We start from the raw sequence: 21,607 nt of genomic DNA, 5'->3' as shown, positions 1-21,607 counted from the left end.
GGTTGCCCAGGAAAAGGGACGGGGGCCAGACTGGGCCTGACAGTTTTAGAAAGCCCTTGACTCCTCAGCACCTGCTGTGCCAGAACAAAGTCCAGGTAGGGAGTGGGAGCCCCAGGAGTCTCTCCTTTCCCCTAAGCCAGGAGTACAGACAAGGAAATGCCAGAGAGAGTCTAGCATTTTTATTGGACTGAGATGGGGGCAGGGGCAGCAGCTGCAGAGAGCTCAGTTGGAGGCCATGACCTGGTTGATCCATGCGCTAAACTTGCTGACACGAGCGTACATGGCAGGTGCGCGCACATTACAGTTGCTGGTGCCCCAGGAGACGACACCAGTAAGCACCCATGTGTTCCCCCTCAGGCAGACAAGAGGGCCTCCAGAGTCACCCTGAGGGAAGGAGAGGGGAGCAGTCAGCATGTGGAGTGGAGTGCCCCCGGAGAGCACAGAGGACAGCACAGCTGCCAGTGCCCACCTGACATGAGGAGGCCCCTGCGCCGCCCGCGCAGATCATGGAGTTGGTGATTCTTGAGCCCCAGTACTGCTGGCACTGACTCACAGTGACCAGGGGCAGAGTCACCTGCTGCAGGCGTGCTGGGGTCACGTTGCCTGTGGGCCAGGAGGAAGTTGTTAGGCCCCAGTGCCCTGGTGACTTGTCCCCATCCCCGCTCTCACACCTGGATGTTTTGACCTACCGACACCACTGATGCGGCCCCAGCCGGTGGTGACACATGTGAGACCTGCGGGCAGCACTTCATTTGCAGTAGCCAGGCAAACTGGCGAGACCTGTGCCGTGTACCGGGCTGGGGAGGCGAGCTTCAGTAGCGTCATGTCGTTGTTCATGGTGTTGGGGTTCCAGCTGGGGTGTGTGATCACCTGTGGAGCCAGGAAGGGGCTGTGTAGGACGGGGATGGCCAGAGGCCCTCAGGGTTGGGATGCTGAAGGAGCTACGCCAGGGCGTAGCCTGTGTTCCACCCCTGAAGCCCAGGCCACTGGCATTGCCCATTCTCCCTTGCCACGGCAGCAGTGCGGTACTCACCCGAGAGATCGACAGAACCTGCACAGGCTCGGCGTTGGAGGATCGGTCATACTCGCCCAAGACAACGAAGTGGCGACCAGCGCTGCAGTGAGAATGGGGTTGGGCAACCACAGGAAGCAGGGCAGCGAGAGGGGCATGCTGGGGAAGGCGGTGGGAGAAGTGGGCTGGCGCAGAGCAGGTGGGGTGGAAGCACTCACACGACATTGCAGTGGGCAGCAGTGACCACCCAGTTCGGGCTGATGAGCGATCCACCGCAGAAGTGGAAGCCGGTGCTTTCCTGTGGTCAGGAGTCAGAAGTAAGGGTGGACTCGAGCTCCGCTAGGCCCATTGCACCGGAGACCCTGCCCCACTCCTGGGATGTATGTACCTGCAGGGACACCTGCCAGGGCCAGGAACCAGGCACTGCGTTTTCACCATTGACAATCCTCTGGTTGGCGTTCAGCGCGGGTTTGATGGCAGGAACACCGCAGCCTGGCCGTTGGGCAGGTGAGGACCTACTTTCCACACCCCAACCCATCTCTCTCTACCTCCTGGGTGTCCCCAGACTCTACAGCCCAGGAGGATTCAATGGAGGACTCGCCCTGAGAGCCTTCTTGGCCCCCATAGCCATCTTGGTTATCCCATGGGGCCAACCTCCATGTCCTGTCCATTCACCCACCTCCACTGTTCTGTAGCTCCACCCCACCCTCCAGCCCAAGCCACTTTTCTCCCTGACTGGATACTACCCTTGGGGCTTGCAGAGTACATTCTGTACCCTTCATGCCTCTTAGGAAGAGTCAGAGGGCTTTCTAAATGGTGTCCACCTGCACATCTCAGCTCCCAGGCCTCGCGCAATTCCTGTCCCATCTGAGACCGGCCATGCCCTCTTGCTTTCTCCCAGCCCTACTATTGCTGGCCCTTTTTCCTCTGCCTTCTCTGGCTACCCTGGCCCCTCTGAACTCCTGGGCTGGTGCTAGAAGTCACTGCTCCTGAGGCGGTTTAGTCAGGGCTTCTCAGATCTACTTACCCCAAGAGGAGCCGAGGAGGGCCAGGCTGAGGGTCAGGCTGAGCAGCAGCATTGTGGCAGAGGTGCGTCTTTGAGACCTGAGCCTGGCTTTATGGGGCTCCTTGTCCTTGGACCATAGTTCCAGGCCTGAGGCCAAACCAGCTGAGTGGACGCAGCTCCCTCCCATGCTCTGCTCAGGAGGACAGTCTCTAGGCCAAGGTTCCCCATCCAGATCCGCACTTATCACAGCCCAGGTGTGAGGTTCTCACCTCCTCACCCCCCAGAGCCTGGCTTCTGATTGGCTTCTTAAACTGCAACCAACTGCTAGAGCATTGTGTACCCCGGACGTGGTTAAATTAGGTCTATGGTGACCACCTGGTGGCTGGGATCAAGGTAGTCTCCCAGGGCTGTCAAGGATACCAGACTTCAGAGACACCTGCTCAGCACCCCGGAGGGAATGTCCATCTGTAGCCTGCTCTGCCACGGAGGTCCAGGGCCAGGTGTTCTGGCAGGTACCCATTTTGAACAGGTGTCATCTCATTGACTCCTCAGGAACTTGGAACAGGAGGCCTGTTTGCTGAGGGAAATGGTGGCTTCCACCAGCATATGGCACACTGGACCCAAACCTCTTCATGATAAGGTGCTTGGGAGGGGACTGGGGCACAGGAGGGCAAGTATCCTTGGTGACTGGCAGACCCTGCACAGAGTTTGCAGTGGAAGAGTGACCGCCGTCCAGGCCTTGGGGCTTCAGTGGGCCAAGCCCCTGCTGTCCACAGCCCATTTGCTGTTGGGCTATAAACTGAGTGTGAGCCCAAGAGAGACCCCTCCCAACACAGCTGCAGTCGGTAAGTTGGCTGATCTTCTAGGGGTGAGGACTCCAACTGAGTCAAGAACACATCAGTCAGAAAAATAAGAGGAGTTCATGGTTGAATAGAGGGTGGATGGGTGGATGGGTGAAAAGGTAAATATAATGAAAGACTATCTGTAAAGTCTTTGGAGGGGTACATAGGTATTCAATATAAAAATCTTTAAAGTTTTATGTTTAAAAATCTTTGTGAGGCCATCCCTGGTGGTACACTGGGTTAAAGCACCGTGCTGTGAATCTATTCTCAGCCCCTGCAGCACAAGTTCAGTCCCCGGCCAGGGAGCTGACCCACACGGCGCGGCAGACCTGACAGGCCTGCTGCTCCCATCAGCAGTGTATTTCAGTTGATCTGCCTGTTCTGTCCCTGCTCTGTCTCTGGTGAATCCTCTCACCCAACCCCCATGCCTCTGGCCTGTACCCCAGGTTCTTGTATGCATAAATAAATAAATATTTAAAAAATAATAAAAATCTTCATGATAAAGTATTGTGGGGAAAACACAGCCAGGGCCAAGGGATGTCCAGGTGGGGGTAGACTCTCCTCAGAGGTTGGGCAAACTCTCCTAATAATTCTGAAGCTCCATTGTGGCTTAGACATTCTCTTCCAGGGAAGGATGCTCCTGCCAAGTACTCAGTACCCAGGCCTAGCACCCTGTGGGTGCTTAGCAGAGATTTGTTGGATAAACATTCCATCATTTCACATGGGCCCTGTGGTCCCTGTAGCCCTGAAAACTTGGAGTCAGTCTCCCAGATTTGTGTTAACTCAAGTGTGCCTGGTTATCGGAGGGGTTTCACAGGTTAAAGTGTTGAACGGCTGAGAAATACTCTGGAAACAGCCCTTTGGAGTCAGGGAGCAACCCCTCTATCAGCATGTTGGCTCTCAGTGGGGTGCACGGTGGTGGTGGAAGGGGAAGGGGAGAGGGGGATTGACTGAGAGGTAAGGGCATTCTCCTTGACCAAGTAAAGGCTTAGTACCTGGGGCCTTTGGGCTTCACCAGAGTCCCGAGTGCACCAGGAGCCAAGAACAAGACACGGGAGTGGCAGGGAAAGCTTCTAGGATGTGGAGTCTGGCTGGGACTTTCCAGCTTGAATCTGCCATGCTTAGCAGGCACTGGAGGCACAGTGCACAGCACTGGAGCATGAGCGAGTGGCCCCTCTAGGGATATCTTATCTCTACGGGCTGCTTGTTCCCCTCTACCTGAGAATAAAACAGCCATCTGTTTTGGTGTTTGCATTTTCGAGGTTTATTTCCCCTTCTTCCAAATTCTAAAATCTCAGCCTATTTCACTCCACCTCCATGGCCTGTACAGTTTCTTCCACCATCTCCAGGGTCAGCGGTGTTACTGTCTCGGATAGGATAGCGGTGGTCCCAGGGGCACTGCAGTACCGGCCAGACCTGGAAGGGAGTAAGGTGGCCTCTCAGTGTGCGCGCATCACATGACCCGTCTCTTCCCTGTTCCTGCCACATTTTTTTCTTGCAGGCCCCATCTCCCTTGCGCCCACCTTTCTATGGGCTTGGTGGGTGAGCTGAGTGCTCGCAGGATCTTGACGCCGGTCCTGGTGATCACACACGCATCCACATTGCCTCCAGAGCCCAGGTCACCCAGGATCCCTGCAGTGATGGCTTCCACCAGCAGCGTCTGCGCAGCCTCCAGCTGTGGGGATGTGTGTGGGAGGCCAGATGACTGTTGGTATGACCTTCAGGCTCTAGGCCTGATTAGTCTTAATACCCAGATTACTGGCCACTGGCTCATACCCAAGCTCCTCTCTCCTCTTACACCCCTCTCTACCTTCTCCCCTGCCTCCCTCTCCAGAGATCCTGTGAGCCCACTGCCCCCCACCCTTTACAAACTGCTGAATCACTGTCACTAGTGGTCCTGCTTTCAGTGTTCTGTCCACCCACCCAATGTGATCTTGGTGCCTGGGCACCACCTTACTGCCTTCCTCTTTCTGGGCCGTAGGCACCTCTGAGGAAACACGCACCATCTACTTCTAGCCTCCAGCCAAATCCAGACTCCAGACCCCAACTGTCATTTACTCCTAACCAGTCTTCTCTGAGCTTTGATTTCTTTAAGGCGTCCACTGACTGGTCTGGGGATAGCACCTCTCCACCCTCTGGCTCTGCCCTCACCTCCTTGAGAAGCAGTCCCTCACTTCAGAGTAGGCCAGGGCTTCTCTGTGCTCCCCCATCTCCCTGTGCACTTCCCACACCAGTGAACAAACAGTGGGGAGCAGTTGCCACTTACCGTCATGTTAGGCTGGAACCGATCCTCCAGCACTGCCAGGGCGGCACTTTGGCCAGATCCTGCGGAGGAGGGACATCTGAAGTCAACTGCTGCTGCCCCTTTGTGGGACAGAGGTGATCCAGCTTCACCAGGGTGGGGCTCCTGGGGACGAGGCGGCAGCACTCACCCATGGCCGTGAAGGGCAGCCGGCTGTAGGAGCCGTGGGGGTGCACGCAGTAGATCTGTGGTCCTTTCACATCTACGCCACCCACCAGGAGCGACGCACCCACGTGGCCCTGGTACCTTTTCAGAGTGGGCGTGGTCAGCCGCCAGCCCTGGGCAGGCCCCGCCCCCTGCTCGGACCGGATCCGAGCCACGCCCCTTCCATGATCGGCGCCCTTTTCTCGGCCCAGTTCCTCTCGCTGTGGGCTTCTTCCTGTTTCCAGGGCCCTTGCAGCTCCGCCCTCTCTCCTGTTACAACCCCCTCAGCCCCTCCCTCCCGGCAGCCCCCACCCCTCCGTCTTCTGAGCCCCGTCTCAGCACCGGAAGAGTGTCTGGCGTAGAATTCGGGTGACCGTGGCCACACGGGGCTCGCGGCCAGTGGACAGCTCGTGGAGCTCCATGTTGGACGACGCCATCCGTGTGGTCATCGTCGTGTCCGCGGCCACTCCAGCCCCACAGCAGCTGAGGACAGAGGGAAGGGTCTGTGTAGGCAGGACTAGTTTGGGGGACTGGTTTTGGAAAAGGAAGGGGTGGTTCTTGGGAGGGGAACAGGACAGGGGAATTCTCACTAGATGTTGGGGGTGATGAAATGAATCTTGTCGCAGTTCTTGTTTGCCACGACGGAGTCGTCAGTGGCCCGTGTATCTGCTCCCAGGATGACACCATCCTGGGGAGGGGAAGACACCTTTGATTCAGGGCCCACCAGATCCCCCAGCTGCCCGTTTAAAAAAAAAAAAAAAGAGTATGCATACAGAACTGGGGTACGGGGCAGAGGTGCGGAGGCGGTGGTGAGAGGATTCACCAGAGAGAGAGTGGGGCAGAACAGGCAGACTGCTGAAGTACACTGCTGAGGGGAGCAGTGGGTGAGACAGAAGAGGTCTGCCGTGCCATGCAGGTCACCCCCGGGGCTTGGGATTGAAGTCATGCTGCTATGGCTGCAGATAGCTTCATAGTGCTGTGTCTTAACCCACTATACCACCAGGGAGGGCCCACCCCAGCTGCCCTTCTAAGCACCCCAGTTCCCACCCCCAGCTCACTTGGAACACAAGGCCAGCAATGGTTGTTCCGGTCTTGCGAGCGTGAGGGGTCCGGAGCCCAGGGACTATGTGTTCCAAGACTGCATTTCTAGAAACAGACGGGAGTGGTAATGTGATCACATACCCCAACTCTCCCTATCTTCCTCACCCGCTGAGTTAAGTCTGGGAATCCAAGTCCTTTCTGGCAACCCTCCCTCCACCCCCACTGCACGCACAAACACCACCCTGACAAAAAGGCCCTAACTCCCACTTCCTGAAGCCCGGCCAGCAATCACATTCAACCTTCTCCCCATGCTCACCTCTGGCAGTTCTCAAAGGAGAAGCCCCCTTGGGGCTCTAGTGCTGTCTTCAACATCTCTGGCACCACGGCCTGGCTGCTCTGCGGGCTGGGGGTCGATATTCAGAGGAGTGGGGCCACAAGGTAGTGAGGCCGCAGCCTTGCCTTCTGTGTGGCTCCACGTTAGTGGCTTCCTGCTTTCACTTTCACCTCTCTTTAGTAGATGCTGACTCCTTTCTGCATCTTTTCTTTCACTTTCAACTTTGCCTCTGGTCCTAAGCAGGTGGAAAGGAGATGCTGTTCCTTGCTTGACTCTCCATGCTGCTCCCAGGTCCTCTGAACAGAGGACACATCCCTCCTGGTTGTTGTTCAACTCCTCTCACTTCCAGTCAGACATCTGGCCAGGTCTCTCTACCATCTTACTGGCCTCCTGACAGCATCGGGCATGGCTTTCTTAGTCTTTTATCATCCTTCTCCCAATACCTTCCTTTAAAATATACGCATACAAGAGCTGGGGTATAGGCCAGGAGGGTGGGGGGGCCAGGAGGGTGAGAGGATTCACCAGAGACAGAGTGGGGAGCAGAACAGGCAGATGGATGAAGTCCACTGCTGAGGGGAGCAGCGGGCGGGTCAGGAGAGGTCTGCCGCGCCTTGTGGGTCAGCTCCCTGGCCAGGGATTTCAGCTCCTGCTGCTGTGGCTGCTGATAGCTTCATAGTGCTGGGTCTTAACCCCTTGTGCCACCAGGGAGCTTCCACCTGCCTCTTCTTTGTTGCCTTTGCTTCCTTCCTTCCCCTGGGGTGAAGCTGTCCTATTTCAGAGATGTATGTCCGCCTAGCAGTCTGGCATCCTGTACCAAGATACCAAGATTTATTTCACCCCTCAAATGACCCTTTATCTGTCCACATCTTTCTCCTAACTGCTGCTGTCTTCTCAGCCAGCATTCTCTCATCTGGCTGCTGCGCCGCACCCCTCACCCCTACTTCCCCGTGCTTCCCACCAGTCATTCCCTGCCCCCAGGCTTCCCTCTGTGCTAGACTCTAGATTGGCAGTCTAGTCATCGCTTTTCCTGGCTTCATCATCCAGCAGCTGCTCACTGCTGTTAGGCTCAAGCCCAAGTCTCTACAGTGAGTCAGGTTCCTCTTCTCATCCTTCTTATCTCAGCATAGGTGCCTCCTCCTCTGAGGAGCCCTCCTTGATCCACATTCAGTCCCTTGTTGCTCTCTAAATTTTCCTCATGGACTATTAGCTCCATTAGTTCCATTTAGCTCCATTAATAATTAAAACTTCATTAATGAATTGATCTAAGTAGTGGCTGTCACTAAAATTCTAAAACTTTCATGCTTCTGTCACCTGAAACACAAAAGGTCCTGTGTGTATAGAAGTGTATGTGTGTGTAGGTTTCATCTGCTGGATTTTTTTTTAAAAGATTTTTATTTATTTATGCATACAAGAACTGGGATATAGGCCAGAAGTGCAGGGGCTGTGAGAGAATTCAACTGAGACAGAGCGGGGAGCAGAACAGGCAGATCGACGAAGTACACTGCTGAGGGGAGCAGCGGGCGGGTCAGGAGAGGTCTGCCGCGCCATGTGGGTCACCTCCCTGGCTGGGGATTGAACGTGGACTGCAATGGCTGCCAGCAGCTTAGTAGTGCTGTCGTTAACACCTGCGCCACTAAGGCGGCCCCCTCATTTGCTCTTTTGGGATCTAGGGGGATACCTCAAGTCTTGGCTCCATGTACCTCCATCCCACACCTGTGTGTGCAGCTGGCTCCAGTCTCTATACCCAGGGCAGAGACAGGCCGCCTACGGTGTTGAAGCAGGAGAGTGAGAGCTGTATTCCTCAGACTTCAGCAAAGCCCGTCATGCTTTGTGCCCCACAGAGCACCAGGCCTGTGGCTGCTGCTGAGTGAATCCTGGCATGTGAGCCCAAGTGCGTCCCCTTCAACCCAAAATACACATCAGGGTTTACGGAGCAAAGGAAGGTCTTTATTCCGGGGGCAGGGGCCCTGGGCTGGCAGCTGGGGGTGCAGGGGTGCCATTACGGTAGGTGCCCAGCAGGATGGCATTGATATGCTCCAGTGTCTGATTGCTGAAGACCATGTTGAGGTGCTGTAGCCTGTGCAGGGGCACCAGGTGCACAGGCTGCGGCTGGCGGCCCTTCCAGCGAGCGCAGAGCTGGGTGCTGCGGGTGGCCACAGTGTCATCACCGTCCTCATAGAGCACATCCACGGGGTTCTTGTAGGGGAAGCCGTGATCATAGATGTAGGTGCGGGGCGTGGGCCTGCCCACACCATACAGACAGTATACTTCCACGCCAGGTGCTGGGAGGCCGGCCAGCAGGTCACGTGACTGCAGCCACATGTACCAGCCTTCTTCAAAGTGCAGGTCTGCAAAGAAGCGCTGGAAGTCACGGCCTGTGTAGTTGAAACTGGGTGTAGAAATGAACACGTGGTCCTCAGGCCAGGCCTCGCTGGAGGGAAACATCCAGGGGGAGGTTGTCGTCATGCGCTGCTCTTCTTTCAGCTTGATGCGGGACATAAACGGGATGCCTTGGTTGTCACCTGTGCACAGGAGCAAAGTGGGGCAGGGGAGCCAAGCCAGCTCTCAGCCTGGCCCCCAGCCCAAGTTCTGCTGGAGGCTCAAGTTGGGCTTGCCCAATCCAGACGGCGATTCCAAGCCACGGGGAGAGCAGGCCTAGCACTCAGCAGGTGCTCGCGCGCCTGGGAAAGAGCTAGCCCTGCTGGCACCTCTGTGGGGATGAGTGCTGGGGCTCCGAAAGGAAAGTGGGGACGGGTTTCCTGAGGCTGGGGTGTGTGTGGGTGGCGGGGTGGCACTGGCAGCTGTACCTCAGGCAAGTGTCTGGCAGCCCCTGGGGCTGCACTGCTTGGAATCAGCCGTTTTCCGGGAAGGGTGAAATGGGCTGTATGTGACTGGCCCGCACCGTGGTAGGCAGAGGAGTGTTGCCATCGAGGCCGAGTCAGGCTGTACCCAGTCCACACTGGGTGCCCCGCCAGCAATGGCTACGCCCCTTCTCGGGCCAGCAGGTCTGGCTTGGCTTTGGTAGCTCTGCCCTCACTAAGGAGGATCTCTGGGTAAAGGGGATGCTGGGAATAGAGCTTAACTGACAGCTGGGAAGACAGTCAGAAGCCACAAGTCCCAAAAACGGGGCAATGAGTCAGATGGCTGGGGTTCACTTCCTCACTGTCATCACTGAGAGTCGGGGCTACTCTAATGGTCTAGGCCAGGCTCACTGCACTGGGGTAAGCCAGTGCCAGAGCCAGAAGCTGCAACCCAGGGTTGACTGAAACACCCCCAGCCCAGCACTGTGAGTAGAGAGAGCTTCGTTTCACCTCCCACTCCTGACAGGACACAGGTGATCAGAGGCCTCTTACCTGAGGCCAGGACCAGCATGGGTTTGATGGAGCCACCCCAGGGAGCCCCGAGAGAGATGAAGCCATCGATGAAGCGGTCCTTCCAGGTCTGGGGCTGGCGCAGTAGAAAGTAGAGCACGTGCAGGCAGCCGAGGCTGTGCCCAATGAGGAAGACAGGTTTCCCATAAGCAGCGTACATCTCCTCCACCAGCCCGGCGAGCTTGCTGTAGTACTCCTCCTGCTGGCCTGTGGCGGAGCGGGGAGGAGGGCTCAGTGCAGCTGGGGTCAGGGGCTGCAGCCCTGCCCCAAGCCCATCGTCCACAGAGACACTTACGAGGCTCCAGCCGCCAGTCGTAGGGGGCGGCCCGCACCGTCTCGTCACGCACATACCCATTGTTGACCAGATTCTGCACCAGTGTGTGCATGTAACCTGTGAGGAGGCAGCAGCAAGGGGGCTCTGGCCAGGGCCCCTGCGGGCCCGCCACAGCCTGGAATCCTGTCCTTCCCCCCACATACCCGCCAGCTTATTTTTGTCCAGGTACTCAACAGAGTAGGTCTTGCCAAAGCCAGGGACACGGATCTGTACACCAGGGGCATTGGACACGCGCCCAGAGCTGCGGTTGTAGACAACCCTGGGGGCAAAGGGGCAGTCAGCCGGCCAATTGCCAAGGGTCGGGGGTGGATGGAGGCAGAGGCAGCGACAGTGGCATGTACCTGGTGTTATCAATCCAGCAGTCCACCCCAAGCGGTAGGAACATATTGAGGTCCAGCCAGATGGTGAAGAAGTCCTCCGTCTTGCGGTAGCACATCCAGTTCACCACATCTGGTTTATCCAGCTTGGCTTCCAGCTGATTCCCCAGGCAGCCAGGCACTGCGGGCACTCGCCTTCACTCTGGACCCCTCCCATTCCCCAGCAGCACCCCAGCCTCACCCCCCAGATATTGCTGTGACCAGTCTCACCCCTTCACCTCCCACACCTCCAGGCACTAAGGTCATGATCCCCTTTAAGATCGCACCCTCCTGTGTGTCCCCAGCAGCCCCAAGCCCAGGCTCCCCTCAGGCGGGAAACATGCAGGGGCCAAGGCCACTGACCCCTATCCCTGCAAAGCAAACACCTAGCCTGGCTTTCCATTACTGCCAAAGTCCAAGGTGAGAACAGTAAGGGAGGGGAGCTGGGCCACTTGTAGAGGGGAGGCCTCAGTAGGCCTCTCCTGCTCCCCTGCGGTGGGCTGGGCATCTTGCTCTTGGAGGGGTGGGGGCCGAGGAAGGAGTGGTCGGGCTTGGTCCAGTGTCCAGCAGCAGTAGGCGACCACAGCATGTATTGAATGCCCTAGTCACTCCCGCCGCCCGCCCCCCCCACTCCACTCCTGGGATAGACAACTCAGAGGTACAAGAATAGTGTGGTAGAGAAAGAGGTTGACTTCTCTGCAGGACAAGCATTTGGCCCCTCCAAACACGGAGGCAGGTAACAGGGCTAATGTAGGGCAGAAGGGCTTTGGCAGGATTTGCTGCCAGGGGCTGGGGCCCAGACTCCCCAAGATCTGGCTTGGAGAGTCAGGGGCCTGGTGGGGGCTTACCGAGAATGACGGGCCGTGTGTGGTTACTGAGCTCAGCCTTGGGCGTGGTGTGCGGGGGGAAGAGCACATTGAGGAGCCAGAAGGGGGCGGCCGGGGGGAGCAGCAGCCCCAGCAGCAGCAGCCCCCACTGCCACCGGGTGCCGGGCGGCCCCATTCCAGCCCTAGAGCCTATTGCCCAACGAAGCAGTCCCGGGCTGGCCTTATCTGGCGTGGAGGTGGGAGGGGCCCCACAGCCAGTAGGAGGAGCAGCCGGGCCAATGGGGGTGGCCAGAGATGCCTGAAAGGGGCACAGCCTCAGGGAGCAGGCATTGGGCTTGGGTTCAGTTCCGCCTTCTTCCCTTGGCGCCAGGGAAAACAGAGCCAGGGCAGCAGGAGGCCCAGAAGAACACACTGTTTTATTGAAAAAAGTCAGGCCTCAGCTGGCCGGCTCCATTTTGCTCAGCTTGGTGGGGTTCCCTGCCCACAGTAGCCTGAGCCAGGTCTTCCTGCAGGGAGGCTGGGTCAGACCCCATCCCTTACCGCCTGTCCCCTTCTCTCTGATGGTGACATCCAAAGAATAAATATGCAATAAATAGCGCTGCTGGCTGCTGCCTTCAAACCCCGTTAGTCCCCACCGGTCTTCTCCAGTCAGAGTGGGCCTTCTAGCGTGCTGATGGGCAAAGTCCCAAGCCTCAGGGTCCCACTGGACCTCCGATCCATTTCCACTGCCAGGCCCTGGTCCAGGCTCTACGGAGACCTAGCAAAGCTGGGCCCAGGGCTGCCCAGCCATAGCAGGGCCAGTGGAGTGGGGGAGGAAGCTGTTACCCTGGACACCTCCATTCTAGGCCGCACGTCTGTACTGGATTCAGGAATAGATGGTGATGACTTCACGGCCACCGCCACGAACTAACAGCACCCGCTCGAGGCCCTCAGTCAGCACCTCCAGGAACTCCATGTCTGCAGGGCATGAGGTCAAGGAGGCAGCACCAGGACCAAGAGGCACCCAGAGACGTTTGTCCCCCCAGTCGAGGCAGAGCTCCTGGTCTGACCCCACACTGGCCACCGCTCCCCAGAAGGATACAGTTCTCATCACCCTCACTGTTCTTGGGTGGGCCGGGCATGTTCAGGAGCACCAGGCGGGCATCATGGGAACGCGTGACGATGACTTCATTGAGCTTCACCGCGGTGTGCATGCGCCGCACATTGGACTGGTCCCTGCGGGAGGTGTGGCCACCCATTCCGGCCACGCTTAGCGCTTATCTGCCCCCATCCCACCTACACCCCCAGGCCCCAGGGTGGCTGGGTCCATTTTTGCTACACTTACGGCTTAATATGCACCAGCTCCCGAAAGTTTTCAGGGGCGTGGCTGGGGTCCCAGGGCTCGGCTGCCATGTACTTGTCCCGAGTCCACGTCATCTGGATCTTGTCGGCCCCGGCTGCAGACTCGTCCTCCTCGTCCGAGTACAGGCTCTCCAGCCGCAAGGCCGAGTGCCGGTCCTTGACTAGCTGGGCCTGGGCGCAACAGGGAGGAAGCCTCAGTGCCAGGGAGAAGGCAGGACTGGCTGGCCCATGCGCTCACTGGCCTCAGGGAAATAGGCGCTGACTGGGGGGCAGGTGAGAGCATCACTCTGGTGCCCTGACTTGATGGTGTCTGCAAAGGTCTGACCCTGCCACCCGCCCCGGGTCTGAGCCAAGAGGGTCACTGACTTCCCGTTCTCGCTCGGTCTTCGTCAGCCTCATCTGTCGCAGCATCTGGGACCGCTGCTCCATCATCAGTGTCCGCTCGTAGGTGTATGCAGAGATGTCACTGTTATGCTGGGGGGGACAGGCCGTGAGGACCGGGCTGCGAGAGCAGGGGGCCGCAGGGCCGCGCTGGGTAGGAGGCTCACCATCTCTACCACCTCCACCTCCGCCTCAAGGCGCAGGTGGTACAGGAAGGTGGCCAGATCCTTCTTCATCTGGATGCTGTTGTCGTCCATCTGCGCCACTGTGAAGATGCGCATCCTGCATTTCCTCCACACCTGTGGCGACAGAGCAGGTGGCTAGCTGAGTCCAGCTGAGCCCGAGGACCCAGCCCCCCACACCGGCCCCGGCACCCGGCCCACCTTGTGTTGGCGCAGCAGGAAGGGCAAAAGCATGAGCATGCCGCCGTCATGCACAATCCACCACACGTCGATGTGGCCCTCCAGGTAGCGCTCATGGTTGCTGGGGTAGAAGGCGATGTTCTTGGGCACAAGCAGGGCCAGGTGCGCAGCCGTGGTGCAGCGCACAGTGTCTGGGGAGGAGGGGCGGTGCTGACTCCCGGCCTGAAGCCCTTGCTCTCTGGCTCCGCTTGAGCCCTGGCCCCGTCCCAAGCGGGTGAGCCCCTCACACACCAATAAAAGTCTTCCAGGCACGTGGGTCCTCACTCTGCCGCCAGCCGTAGGGCCAGCCGAGCACCACGGAGTTATGCCTCATGCCGCCCAGGCCGCAAGACTGGATGAGGTGGGCCAGCCCCTCACGCACCTTGCTGGCCACCACCACCTGGCAGAAGCCCTTCACTTTCTCAATCTCCATCATGTTCTTGATTGTCTGTGGGGAACACACCAGCGTCAGAAGGCGAGGCCTCTCCTCTTTCCCAACATCCCTAGGGTACGCAATTACTTGGGGAAAGGGATGAGGGAAGTTGCCCCCCCCCCAGAGACCATGTTTTCCATATGGGGGGACCATACCTCCTCCCCCCAGCTGCCAGGCGAGGGTTGGTTCCCCTCCCCAGCTGCAGCCCAGGCTTTAGACCCCACACCTCTAGCAGGCACCTGCTCAGCAGCCTGCACCTCGCCATAGCTCTCCAAGAAGCTGCCCTGGATGACAGAGCCGACGATGGTCAGGCCCTTGCCAGCTTTAAGCTGGGAGGCGAAGGTGAGGAGTCGTGGGTACTTCACGTGAAGGTCTTCGTCGAGCTTCAGGAGCACCAGCAGCTGAGGTCTGCAGCAGCAAGATGAGGAGACAGGGCCAGAGGTTTCCAGGGAGTTCCTCTTCTTCCCCCTCAGCCCACAGGGTACCACGTTTGGGGACCAGGGATCCAGGGGCTCGGCAAGCCAGCGGGGCCCCTGGCAAACAGGGACTAGGGAGAGGGCACTAGCACCTCTCGACGCCCCCACCTCACCCTGCTCCTTAAGAACCTCTCGTGGCCTGGCCAGGCTGGGTGTGGGCTCACCGCCAGTTCTTGGTGTGCGGAGGCCCCTCTTCCAGCCGCAGCAGCGCGTAGCGGGCAGCACTCAGGGACAGGCCTCGGATCCCATCTCCCCACTCCTTCTCAGCTCTGCAGACGCCACCATAAGCTGATGAGCCCATGATCCCACCCTAGCATGCTGTGTGTGTGTAAGCTGATGTGGGGGTGAGGCACTGAGTCACATGCCCCCCATCCCAGCAGGCATGACGGCTAGCAAGGGCTGGCTCGGCTCTCCTACCCCAACATACAGACCACCCCACTCACCCTTGGTACTCGATGTACTTGTAGATCATGCCCGCGATGAGCATGGCGACCAGGGCATAGTACCAGGAGGAGACAAACATAAGGGCCAGGCAGAGGCTCATGCCCAGGAAGGACAGCGTCCTGGCCAGAGTAGGGAAAGCCAGAATCAGGGCAGCCCAGTAGCGCACCACACCAAGCCCCCTAACTTCTCACCAGTACTGAGCAATGCCCAGGAAACTCAAATGCCACCCACAGGGCGACCCAGGCATCCCCAGCAGGGGTTAGAGGACTGGGCCAGGAGCAGCGTGTGTGCTCACCAGTGATAGTACTTGAACCGGGGCCGCCAGTTGGGGGTCCTCAGGAGCGTCTGCACAGCGCAGGCCAGGTTCACAAACAGGTAACACATCAGAAAGAACCTGCAGCACAGGGAGGGGTTGGCGCAGAGCAGCCTCAAGGCCGCTGGCAGCTGATGGCCCAACGCTCCTCAGGCTGGGCCTGGAGCAGGATCTGCAAGATGTTAGGACCCTTTGGGGGTCCAGGCCATCTCTTCATGCTCCACTCCCACACCTACGGTAGAGGTGAAGACACCTCTGTAACAGGTCTCAAGAGGATGAGCAAGTGCTCCAGGCACAGGAGTGGGGGAGAGGGCATCGCGCAGGGGGGCAGCCAGGGGGACATGTGGTCAAGGATGGAGCCGGGGTGCTCAGTGTCCGTGTGGCCAGGTCCTCCTCAGGCCTGTGCCCTGGGTGGCCAGGTGGGTCATGAGCTGTCATGAGTGTGGGGTGAGGGCATTCTGATGCACTGCATTAGAGACAGTGTGCTGGGTGTGGAGAGCAGAGGACGTGCGCTCTTAGGGACGACAGTCAATGAGCACCAACGGCCACCTCAGCTGCAGGCGAGGGAGAAGGCAGGAGGACTCCGCAGAGAGGGCACGCGGGGGCGGGGGCTATGAGGCGAGTCACCGTAGAGGCGGTGCTCTCTGGTGTAGGCAGTGAGGTGTCACCACCCGGATGACTGTAGCAAGAAGTTTCATGTGCACATGTATGTGTCAGTGAGCTCGTGAACTGTGGGTGAAGGGGTATATGGGGGATCAAAAAGAGCACTGACTCTAACAGGACCTGTTGTGGCCGGGAGGAAGGCTGAGTCAGGGAAGGGGCCCTGTCAGGCCTGCAGGCTGCGTGGGGCAATGAAGGGTAGTCCCAGCGTGTCCACACTGGAAGAGGGAGCTCTGGCAGTAGAGCGAGATGTGTGAGAGATGGAGCGGGCCCAAAGGCAGAAATGCGCAGTAGGTACAGGGCCTCTGCCTCAGGGACCCCCCAGAAATTGCCCTAACAGGCTCCAATGTCCAGCTAATTCAAGAAGTGTAAGGCAAATTATGGAAACAGATGAAGCAGTGGAGACTTCATCAAGGCACGAGGACAGGGTGCTTGGCTGTCTAGGGGTGGAGGATGCTGGTCCCTACAGAGGGATATAGGGTGGACTGGTCTCCCCAAAACTCCTCTGTCAGTGCCAGGCCCACTCTGGAATGCAGGGGAGGCCCAGTCCTGTCAGGCCAACCTCCCGCCTACAACCTGCCTGGCACATCTCCAGCTGCACCCTCACTACCAGACAGGGCCACAGGGAGCTGGTGTGGGCAGCCCCGACAGAGGGGTGCTGAGGGTATAAGGAGCCTCCCCAAACCGCCCCCTGCCCTGTCCCAGCTCACATGGATAGAATGGGGGCCACCATGTCAAGGGAGGCGATGAGGATGCCCAACTCGGCGATGAGTGCTGTCAGGAGGAGGGCCCACGTTGGTTCACCATTTGCCTTCCCGTGGCCAAAAACCTGCAGCACCAGACTCAGTGGGGTCAGTAAGGGGAAGCTGGTCCCATCTCCCCCATTCCACACCTGGCCTCTGGCCACACCCTCCCTACCCAAGCAGGTACAATTCCTTGGCCCCCACTGCTCCAGGTATATGCTTTGGATGCGCCACAGAAGGACATGAATTTGGGCCCAAGCAGCTGTGCCAATGGCAGGGCAGCAACTCCCCAAGGATGCCACATGCGCCTGAGGCCGCCCTGAGCCCCAACACGCCCCTACTCTCCCCTCAGTCAATGTGAGGGGCCGGCCGGGAACACCCAGTCTGTGGGGGGCGCAGCGAAGGGCTCACCCGAAGGAAGGGAATGATGTTGTCCTTGGCGATGGCCTGCAACAGGCGCGGCGCCCCGGTGAGGCTCTGCAGGCCGGCGCCACAGGTTGAAAAGAAGGAGCCGATGACAATGACCCAGGGCGAAGGCCAGGCCAAGGTGCCCACCACCAGGTTCCTGCTGACGCCGTCGCCGTACCTGCGGGGGCTGGGCTCAGGCCATGGTCCAAGCAAGGAGAGCCCCGGGACCCTGAGCGGGGTTGCCCGAGTGAGGGACAGCGGGGTCAGGAAGGTGGCTGCGGTGGGCGCAGCTCTGGCCTTGGCAGGAGCAGCCAGACTATCAGCCCCAACACCCCCTCGGCCCCGGCCCGGATCCGCATGTCACCGTCCTCTCAGAATCAAAGGTCCCGGTGGGGCCTAACCCACCTGGTGGTACAGACCGCCACCGGCCACCAGCAGCCCGAGGACACATGGGACACGTGTGCGTGCCGGCCAAAGCGGAGCGCACGGCCGCGGGGAGGGGCCCAGCTCACTCACTTGTCCCGCAGCACCACACCGTCGATGCAGGCGCCGAAGAGAACCACGCTGCTGAAGTCTGGCGCTGTGTCAAGGAAAGGCAGGCCTCACCACCACGGCTGCTCCCCACAGGCCCGCGTGCCCCTCGCCCTGGCCTTGGTGAGCAGACTCGGCCGGGACACCCACAGCTGGGCGTTTCATACTGTGCACACTCTCTTCGTGCGTGCGTTTGTGCATGCCCGCTGGCAAACTGTATTCAGGCAAGAGCCTCCTGCCCCCCTCCCCATGCACCCCAGGCCTGGCAAAGGATACACACAAGGGAGGTTGTAACGATGGCCAGAATGGTCCCTACCGGGATGGACTTCTGGGCATCTCGGAGGTCCCCAGAGCGGTTGGAACCGGCCATAATGCCTACAGAAACAGACAAGACTCCCTCAGGGGTGCCTGAGGAGAGGGGGCAGAACCAGGTAGTGAGCGAGACGGGCTCACCTGTTACAGAGGGAAAGAAGATGCCGACCAGCACGGTGAAGGATGTGGCAATGTCTGCCACCACGTACAGTGGCAGGTTCTCCTTTAGGCCAAGGGTGTCTGTGGAGGGCAGCCCGTGCTTCTCCACAACCTCACCCTTCTCCAGGTAGGTGCTCCACAGGTTTTCTGTAGGGGTAGTAGTGTCATCACCATAGCCCCCTCTACTGCTCTGGGGCAGTCCTGGGGCAGCCCAGCCAGACGCTATAGAGATGTGGGGTTTTGAGGGTGCATGGGATGTTTCAGTCATGTGGCTACAGCCATCGGTCACTGGGCAGTTGTGGTCACAGCGATAACGCAGTCTGGTCAGAAATCTGACAGGCAACTATGGTTGAGCCACCACTGGCCAGAGGCCGCCACTGCCTGCGTCCCAGACAGAGGTCCTTTATGGTTCCTGTGAGAATAATCCCAGGGGAAAGAGGGCTGCCAGGACTTTCCGGGTGCTGCTGCGGGCCTGGGACACTGGCCAGATAAGCTCTGTTCACCCGAAACCTAACTGCCAGGAGCCAGGCTGAGAGGACACTGCTGAGCCTGGAAAGCAGCCAAACCTGCCCCCCATTCCTGAGCCTGCCACACAAGGAGGGCTCTGTACTCCACTCTCCTTCCACGCTCATTCCCTGCCTCCTGCTCAGCCTCCTGGGGGGCAGGAGCAGGGCAGCTGGGAGGACGCACCCTGGAGCACACCAGCAGCTGCACCGGGGATGCCAGGAATCTCAGTCACGTTGTTGAGCAGGAAGTAGGGGTCGCAGGAATCAGCAGTAAGGTTGGGGCTCAGGCAGAAGAGGCTCCACAGCCGGGTGGCCATGGTCTCGTTGTCCACCATAGTCGTCTTGGCACAGATGTCAAACTGGTCCCGGGACAGGGTCCTGTTGCCCAGCATGCACACCCTGGGGGGTGGGGGCAAAAGCACAGGCACTTGCTCAGCCGCAGGCTTCTGCACCCTGCAGTCCCTGCGGCATCCAAGGCCTGGATTTAGTTCTCGGTCACTTACGGAAACACAGGAGGGTCAAAAACAGATTTAAGGCCGCCAGCGTAGATGGAGAGGATGGAGATGATCACGCAGGCCAGGAAGAGCGAGGCGAACTTGTTCACGTACTTGACACCAACAAACACCACCAGGGTCATAAAGGTCAGAAAAATGGTCCCATACACCCGCATGTTGTTGAGCGTGGCACTCGACGTGTCGTGAGTGCTGGTGGGGTAAAAAATGGCGGCTGGCGGGGCAATGTAGGTCTGAAACAAGACAGGCAAAGAAGCTTTCCCTTCCGATTTGGAACGTGAATTCTGTCATTTTGGCTTTCTTACCACACGTTTTGTACATATATGACTCTATAGATGAAATGTCCAGAATATGGAAATCTGGTGAAATCTGATAAAAGACAGAAAGCCGAGGGCTGAGAGGAGTGGAGAGTGACTACTCTCATGTGTGGCTTCTTCTGGGGTGGTGAAATGTGACAAAGTTGATTGTGGAGATGACTGGGAAAGCATTAATGACCACTGGGTCGTGTATTTTAGGTGAGTCCGTAAATTTAAAAGTATGTGAATTTTACTTTAATAAAGCTGTTATCATAAAAAAAAAGGGGGGGGGATCAAGACACAGGAGCCAACCTGAATATGCAAACAGCCAAAATGGAACAGTTTCAGCAACAAAAGAAGAAAATAAATACCCAGAAGTCCATATTGATATCAAGGCATGGTTGAATAAATAAATGAGGAAGACACAAATTTTTCTTACAGAAGAAATTTAAATAATAAATGTAGGAATGTAAGAAATAGAAAAACACACAAAAACAAACTCCAGAAGACTGAGGAGGTTTCAAGCTGGGGGTGGAGGGTCAAAGGCAGGATTAGTCAGGCAGTTCCTCTAAACACCTCCAACTATCTGGATCCCCAGGGGGCACTTGTTTCCTGTGCTCCCCACTAGCTGGGGTGGCTCATGGGGAGTGGGAAGCTGAGTCAGGGCACTCATGGCTCATGGAGGAGCGCAGAACTGCAGACAGGTTCCTGTGGCCACTCACCCCGGTTCAGAGATCTGAAGGAATGTGAAGGGCCCTGGCAGAGAGCCCTGGAGGGTGACAGACCTGGCCAGCGTCCACACTGCCACGGAGCTAAGTACAGAGTGACAGACTTCTGCATGGCTGCAAGGGTGCCGGGGCGGACAGAACATCTACAGTCAAGGTGAAGGGAGTGCGGCCCAGGCAGCGGGCAGAGAGGGGACTGCCCTGAACAATCCCTATAAAGTGAGGGGGCCTCTCATATATTTTCCCCGCCTACCCCAAGACGCTGGCCACAGATGAGGGGAACATGAGCAGCATGGACCTGTGGGAACAGGGCTATTTGGATAAGACCAGAATTGCCCAGGGCTTAGCGTGACTCACCAGTAAGATCTCAATGGCTCCCAAGATATACATGGCTGCTGCAAATGTTGTTCCCAGGTAGAAGCACAGGCCCACAGCACCTCCAAATTCTGGTCCCAGTGAGCGGGAGATCATGAAATAGGAGCCCCCCGCTACAACAGAAAAGTGTACACGTGTCATGGCTGGTTCTTCTTCAAAGGTCTCTGCCAGGACAGTTCACCATAAACACCCAGAAGTACAGGGACTGCTTCTCCCATTTATAGATGAGAAGAGTTGGAAGACTTGGCCAAGACTGCATGTTCAGTCAGCGGTCAGGCAGGGTCTGGATTCTGTTCCTATCAGCCAGCCTGGCCCAGCGAAATGATTACTGTGCTGGAGCAGTGGTTAAATGACTACTGTCCTTTAACTCCTGGCACTTAGGCCAGTCCCCAGAGTCTCCTCCGGCAGGATGTGTCCTGTCTCTGTGTGCCTCACCCTCCTAAGGACTATGCCTGCCCTTCAGACCAGGACAGGGGCTGGGTCTTGACTGTTTTTTGTCTCCAGGACCCAGCACAAGGTCTGCTTCCTGCTGAGTGACCACAGCTGACCTCTTGCCCTAAGTGAGCTTCCATCAGAGTCTAACACCCTGGTAAGACTGACAGAGTCAACACTGGGTCCCAGAGCCAGAGAGAATGCAGGGGACAAAGTGACCCCAAGTTGCTGGGATAGCTGCTGCTGATAAAATATGGGGGAAAGGATCAAGAAACTTTAAAAAGGTTAATTCCTTTCATGCTATAATCCACCTCTGTGACCCTTTCCTAAGAGAACTGCCAGAGGCATGCACAGGGATTCATGTGCAAGACTGTTCATGTTTGAGACCTCCCTGGTGGCACAACGCGTTAAGCCACAGCACTATGAAGTTATCGCAGTCACTGCAGCCTGAGTTCGATCCCTGGCCAGGGAGGTGACCCACATGGCATGGCAGACTTCTGACCCATGCACTGCTCCCCTCAGCAGTATACTTCAGTCCATCTGCCTGTTTTGCTTCCCACTGTGTCTCTGGTGAATCCTCTCACCACCCC

The 21,607-nt window shown here is 57.9% G+C and overlaps 4 protein-coding genes across 5 annotated transcripts in view; all 4 read right to left on the bottom strand.

Moving 5' to 3' along the window:
• Positions 1-222: 222 nt before the first annotated feature.
• CTRL (chymotrypsin-like) lies at positions 223-2,097 on the bottom strand. Its single transcript, XM_004690458.1, has 7 exons — positions 2,040-2,097; positions 1,401-1,504; positions 1,231-1,310; positions 1,034-1,115; positions 690-870; positions 470-603; positions 223-384 (listed from the first exon to the last, which is right to left on the bottom strand). The coding sequence occupies exons 1-7, from the start codon at positions 2,089-2,091 to the stop codon at positions 223-225; spliced, it is 795 nt and encodes a 264-aa protein (XP_004690515.1). The 5' UTR covers positions 2,092-2,097.
• Positions 2,098-4,109: 2,012 nt separating this feature from the next.
• Positions 4,110-6,830, bottom strand: PSMB10 (proteasome (prosome, macropain) subunit, beta type, 10). Its single transcript, XM_004690457.2, has 8 exons — positions 6,664-6,830; positions 6,365-6,452; positions 5,897-5,994; positions 5,649-5,789; positions 5,293-5,408; positions 5,127-5,185; positions 4,384-4,535; positions 4,110-4,276 (listed from the first exon to the last, which is right to left on the bottom strand). Exons 1-8 carry the CDS (start codon positions 6,717-6,719, stop codon positions 4,165-4,167), a joined length of 822 nt encoding a protein of 273 aa, XP_004690514.1. The 5' UTR covers positions 6,720-6,830; the 3' UTR covers positions 4,110-4,164.
• Positions 6,831-8,606: 1,776 nt separating this feature from the next.
• On the bottom strand, positions 8,607-11,862 carry LCAT (lecithin-cholesterol acyltransferase). The gene is made up of 6 exons (XM_004690452.2): positions 11,591-11,862; positions 10,728-10,884; positions 10,530-10,645; positions 10,348-10,443; positions 10,035-10,259; positions 8,607-9,203 (listed from the first exon to the last, which is right to left on the bottom strand). Exons 1-6 carry the CDS (start codon positions 11,742-11,744, stop codon positions 8,629-8,631), a joined length of 1,323 nt encoding a protein of 440 aa, XP_004690509.1. The 5' UTR covers positions 11,745-11,862; the 3' UTR covers positions 8,607-8,628.
• Positions 11,863-11,965: 103 nt separating this feature from the next.
• Positions 11,966-21,607, bottom strand: part of SLC12A4 (solute carrier family 12 (potassium/chloride transporter), member 4) — a 20,113-nt gene continuing 10,471 nt past the window's right edge. The window contains exons 6-24 of one of the 2 annotated variants that reach the window (XM_012730626.1): positions 20,568-20,698; positions 19,181-19,422; positions 18,862-19,076; positions 18,154-18,318; positions 17,977-18,075; positions 17,686-17,743; positions 17,173-17,347; positions 16,729-16,847; positions 15,341-15,439; positions 15,045-15,164; positions 14,766-14,870; positions 14,365-14,533; positions 13,945-14,140; positions 13,675-13,844; positions 13,459-13,590; positions 13,277-13,384; positions 12,894-13,081; positions 12,651-12,784; positions 11,966-12,526 (exon numbers count right to left, since the gene is read on the bottom strand). In XM_012730626.1, coding sequence (XP_012586080.1) covers positions 12,435-12,526; positions 12,651-12,784; positions 12,894-13,081; positions 13,277-13,384; positions 13,459-13,590; positions 13,675-13,844; positions 13,945-14,140; positions 14,365-14,533; positions 14,766-14,870; positions 15,045-15,164; positions 15,341-15,439; positions 16,729-16,847; positions 17,173-17,347; positions 17,686-17,743; positions 17,977-18,075; positions 18,154-18,318; positions 18,862-19,076; positions 19,181-19,422; positions 20,568-20,698 — 2,717 coding nt within the window. In that variant the 3' untranslated portion in view covers positions 11,966-12,434. The remainder of the gene's footprint in view (positions 12,527-12,650; positions 12,785-12,893; positions 13,082-13,276; positions 13,385-13,458; positions 13,591-13,674; positions 13,845-13,944; positions 14,141-14,364; positions 14,534-14,765; positions 14,871-15,044; positions 15,165-15,340; positions 15,440-16,728; positions 16,848-17,172; positions 17,348-17,685; positions 17,744-17,976; positions 18,076-18,153; positions 18,319-18,861; positions 19,077-19,180; positions 19,423-20,567; positions 20,699-21,607) is intronic. The other variant, XM_004690455.2, reaches the window with a different exon arrangement.

The sequence above is a fragment of the Condylura cristata genome, unplaced genomic scaffold, assembly GCF_000260355.1.
Source record: "Condylura cristata isolate star-nosed mole 26May11 unplaced genomic scaffold, ConCri1.0 scaffold00028, whole genome shotgun sequence".
NCBI classification, from domain to species: domain Eukaryota; kingdom Metazoa; phylum Chordata; class Mammalia; order Eulipotyphla; family Talpidae; genus Condylura; species Condylura cristata.
Note: the sequence above shows the minus strand (reverse complement) of the source record. Positions and strands in the feature narration are given on the sequence as shown.

Excerpts from the sequence above, each read along its gene's own strand:
- LCAT (XM_004690452.2), bottom strand. The coding sequence starts at position 11,744 with ATGGGGCCGCCCGGCACCCGGTGGCAGTGGGGGCTGCTGCTGCTGGGG. Across the intron at positions 10,885-11,590 it reads CACACGGCCCGTCATTCTCG|TGCCTGGCTGCCTGGGGAAT; the intron begins GTAAGCCCCCAC and ends GAGTGCCCGCAG. Across the intron at positions 10,646-10,727 it reads TGCTGGATTGATAACACCAG|GGTTGTCTACAACCGCAGCT; the intron begins GTACATGCCACT and ends CTTTGCCCCCAG.
- PSMB10 (XM_004690457.2), bottom strand. The coding sequence starts at position 6,719 with ATGTTGAAGACAGCACTAGAGCCCCAAGGGGGCTTCTCCTTTGAGAAC. Across the intron at positions 6,453-6,663 it reads TCCTTTGAGAACTGCCAGAG|AAATGCAGTCTTGGAACACA; the intron begins GTGAGCATGGGG and ends GTCTGTTTCTAG. Across the intron at positions 5,790-5,896 it reads TTCATCACCCCCAACATCTA|CTGCTGTGGGGCTGGAGTGG; the intron begins GTGAGAATTCCC and ends CTCTGTCCTCAG.
- CTRL (XM_004690458.1), bottom strand. The coding sequence starts at position 2,091 with ATGCTGCTGCTCAGCCTGACCCTCAGCCTGGCCCTCCTCGGCTCCTCT. Across the intron at positions 871-1,033 it reads AGGTTCTGTCGATCTCTCGG|GTGATCACACACCCCAGCTG; the intron begins GTGAGTACCGCA and ends CTGGCTCCACAG. Across the intron at positions 385-469 it reads CAGGGGCCTCCTCATGTCAG|GGTGACTCTGGAGGCCCTCT; the intron begins GTGGGCACTGGC and ends TCCTTCCCTCAG.